Below are 2,299 nucleotides of genomic sequence, written 5' to 3'. Positions count from 1 at the left end.
AAATACAACTCTACAAGATATGGAATCTTATTACGACATTTTAAAAACTTCACGAGCTCATTTGAAGCAGATGGGAAACCTAAAACCTCAAAGTTTCATAAATGGACGAATGTTGTAAAACCTCTATACGATAGAATGAAAAATGAGGAAAAGCAATTAAACGAAGAAATAGATAAAATTAATAACTCAAGAAATCCTCGATTAAGTTTAGCACAAATTACCGATCATTTATCTAGATCTAACACTAAACGTAGTAATATTCATAATAATACAACTATACCAAATGATCCATTTGAATTTCGTCCAACAGCAAACAGTTCTATGACTACAGATCCAAAGAATGAAAAAATGTTTAATTTTACTGCAACCCCAAAGGTTAAGAGAGGTTCTGGTTATATAAAGATGTAATACCTCAACACAATTAGTTTATTATGACGATCCGAATGAACTAGTAACTAGATTAAATCTTCTAACATCATCACAAAATGTTGGTAATACTGGTGTCAATAATGAAATTATATCAATTTTAGAAGAATTACGCGAGAGAAATATTATAGTATAATGACAATCTTAACCAGTTTAGCTGAGGAGTTACATGGACCAGCGAGAAAAATATTTCCTAGACGAAGCGTAGTAACACGGTTTAAAGATGATCTCTGGCAAGCTGATTTAATAGACATGCAACCACATTCTAGACAAAATAATGGTTTTAAATTCATTTTAAATATTATAGATACATTTACCAAGTATGTGTGGGTAGAAGCACTAAAAAATAAAACAGCAAAGGAGTGTACAAAAGGTATAATAAAAATATTAAAAAAAAATCAACCAAAATTATTACAAACAGATAACGGAACAGAATTTTACAATAATGAATTTCAAAGTATAATGAATAAGTATCATATGAGACATTATTCAACATACAGCAGTATAAAGGCTGGTATGGTTGAACGCGTTATAAGAACAATAAAAAATAAAATTTACAAATATTTTACATCAACAGGTTCATGGAATTGGATAAATTCAATTTTTAAATTAGTATATAATTATAATAATACAAAACATTCGACAATAAAATGTTCACCACACGAAGCTCGGATCAACCCGGTTACAATTAAAAGAAAAACATTACAAATTAATACATCAAATAAACTTAAATTTAAAATTAATGACAAAGTAAGAATATCTAAGTATAAACATAATTTCAGTAAAGGTTATACACCAAATTGGTCAACAGAAGTGTTCACTATTTCTAAAATTTTAAATACAGATCCATTAACTTATCAACTAAAAGATAGTTCAAATAATATAATATTAGGCTGTTTTTATACACAAGAATTAAAAAAAACATTTTTTCCCGACACCTTTCTCATTGAACGTATTATAAAAAAAAATAAAAACAAATTATATGTTAAATGGTTAGGTTAACAACAGTCATAATTCGTGGATGATGATGTAAACGATACTTTAAAATAGTAAATAAACGAAATGTATCAATCAATATTATTATTTTAATTGTATAAACCATTTTATTATTACAATGTTTGGATCTATTTCATTTTTATGTTAATTTATTTTTTAATTGATTACCGAATGTTAAAATTTTTAAATCCGTTAATTTTTTTACTACCATATCCCTACTAATCTGGCAATCGATGTAAAACTTTGTCTAAAATAAAATAGAGTTGACTCAGATTTTCAATATCGATTTCTAATTGGAATTATAGGTTTGTTCATTCTGAAAAATTAAATGTTATACTGTTTAGCTAATTGTTTAAACATGCATTTTAGTAATAAAAATAAAAATAATGAATAAATAACGTTTTTTGTTTTTTTTTAAATTGTATTTATCCTATATTTTATTTTATTAATATTATTATTTTTATTGAATACTATATCAATTTTACATAATTAAAAAAAATAAAATAAACTATTTTTTTAAACGATAGTGACACACTGATATGCAATAGTATTAATACCATCACGCATAATAATCCTTTTATCGTCATTCGCACTAAGAGCAATTTTATCTATAGAGTTAGAATAAACAAAATGGTGTTTTGATTGTATAAAATTCATAGATTTACATAATTGTTGACTAGCTGAATTATTGATATATGCATTTAATATATTTAAATATTCGTCAAACTTCATGTGATTATTAATAACATATTTTTTAACACCCTTAGCTCTTTTTACTTCATCTTTATTTGTTTTATATGCATAGAGTTTAGTACGTAAGTAATAAATTCTAATAAGATTTCAGATTTTAATTCGTCTTTAAAATAATCTGGTTGAT

At 25.0% G+C, this 2,299-nt stretch overlaps 1 protein-coding gene across 1 annotated transcript; it reads left to right on the top strand.

Annotated features, from left to right (window-relative positions):
* The first annotated feature begins 421 nt into the window (after nucleotides 1–421).
* LOC126553582 (uncharacterized) lies at nucleotides 422–1,428 on the top strand. Its single transcript, XM_050208726.1, has 3 exons — nucleotides 422–659; nucleotides 734–883; nucleotides 1,004–1,428. Exons 1-3 carry the CDS (start codon nucleotides 650–652, stop codon nucleotides 1,426–1,428), a joined length of 585 nt encoding a protein of 194 aa, XP_050064683.1. The 5' UTR covers nucleotides 422–649.
* The last annotated feature ends 871 nt before the right edge of the window (nucleotides 1,429–2,299 follow it).

This window comes from Aphis gossypii, unplaced genomic scaffold, assembly GCF_020184175.1.
Source record: "Aphis gossypii isolate Hap1 unplaced genomic scaffold, ASM2018417v2 Contig00273, whole genome shotgun sequence".
Taxonomy (NCBI): Eukaryota; Metazoa; Arthropoda; class Insecta; order Hemiptera; family Aphididae; genus Aphis; species Aphis gossypii.
The sequence above is the reverse complement of the archived record's forward strand: the minus strand, read 5'-3'. Positions and strand labels throughout refer to the sequence as shown.

Excerpts from the sequence above, each read along its gene's own strand:
- LOC126553582 (XM_050208726.1), top strand. Across the intron at positions 884-1,003 it reads TTACAATAATGAATTTCAAA|GTTCATGGAATTGGATAAAT; the intron begins GTATAATGAATA and ends TTACATCAACAG.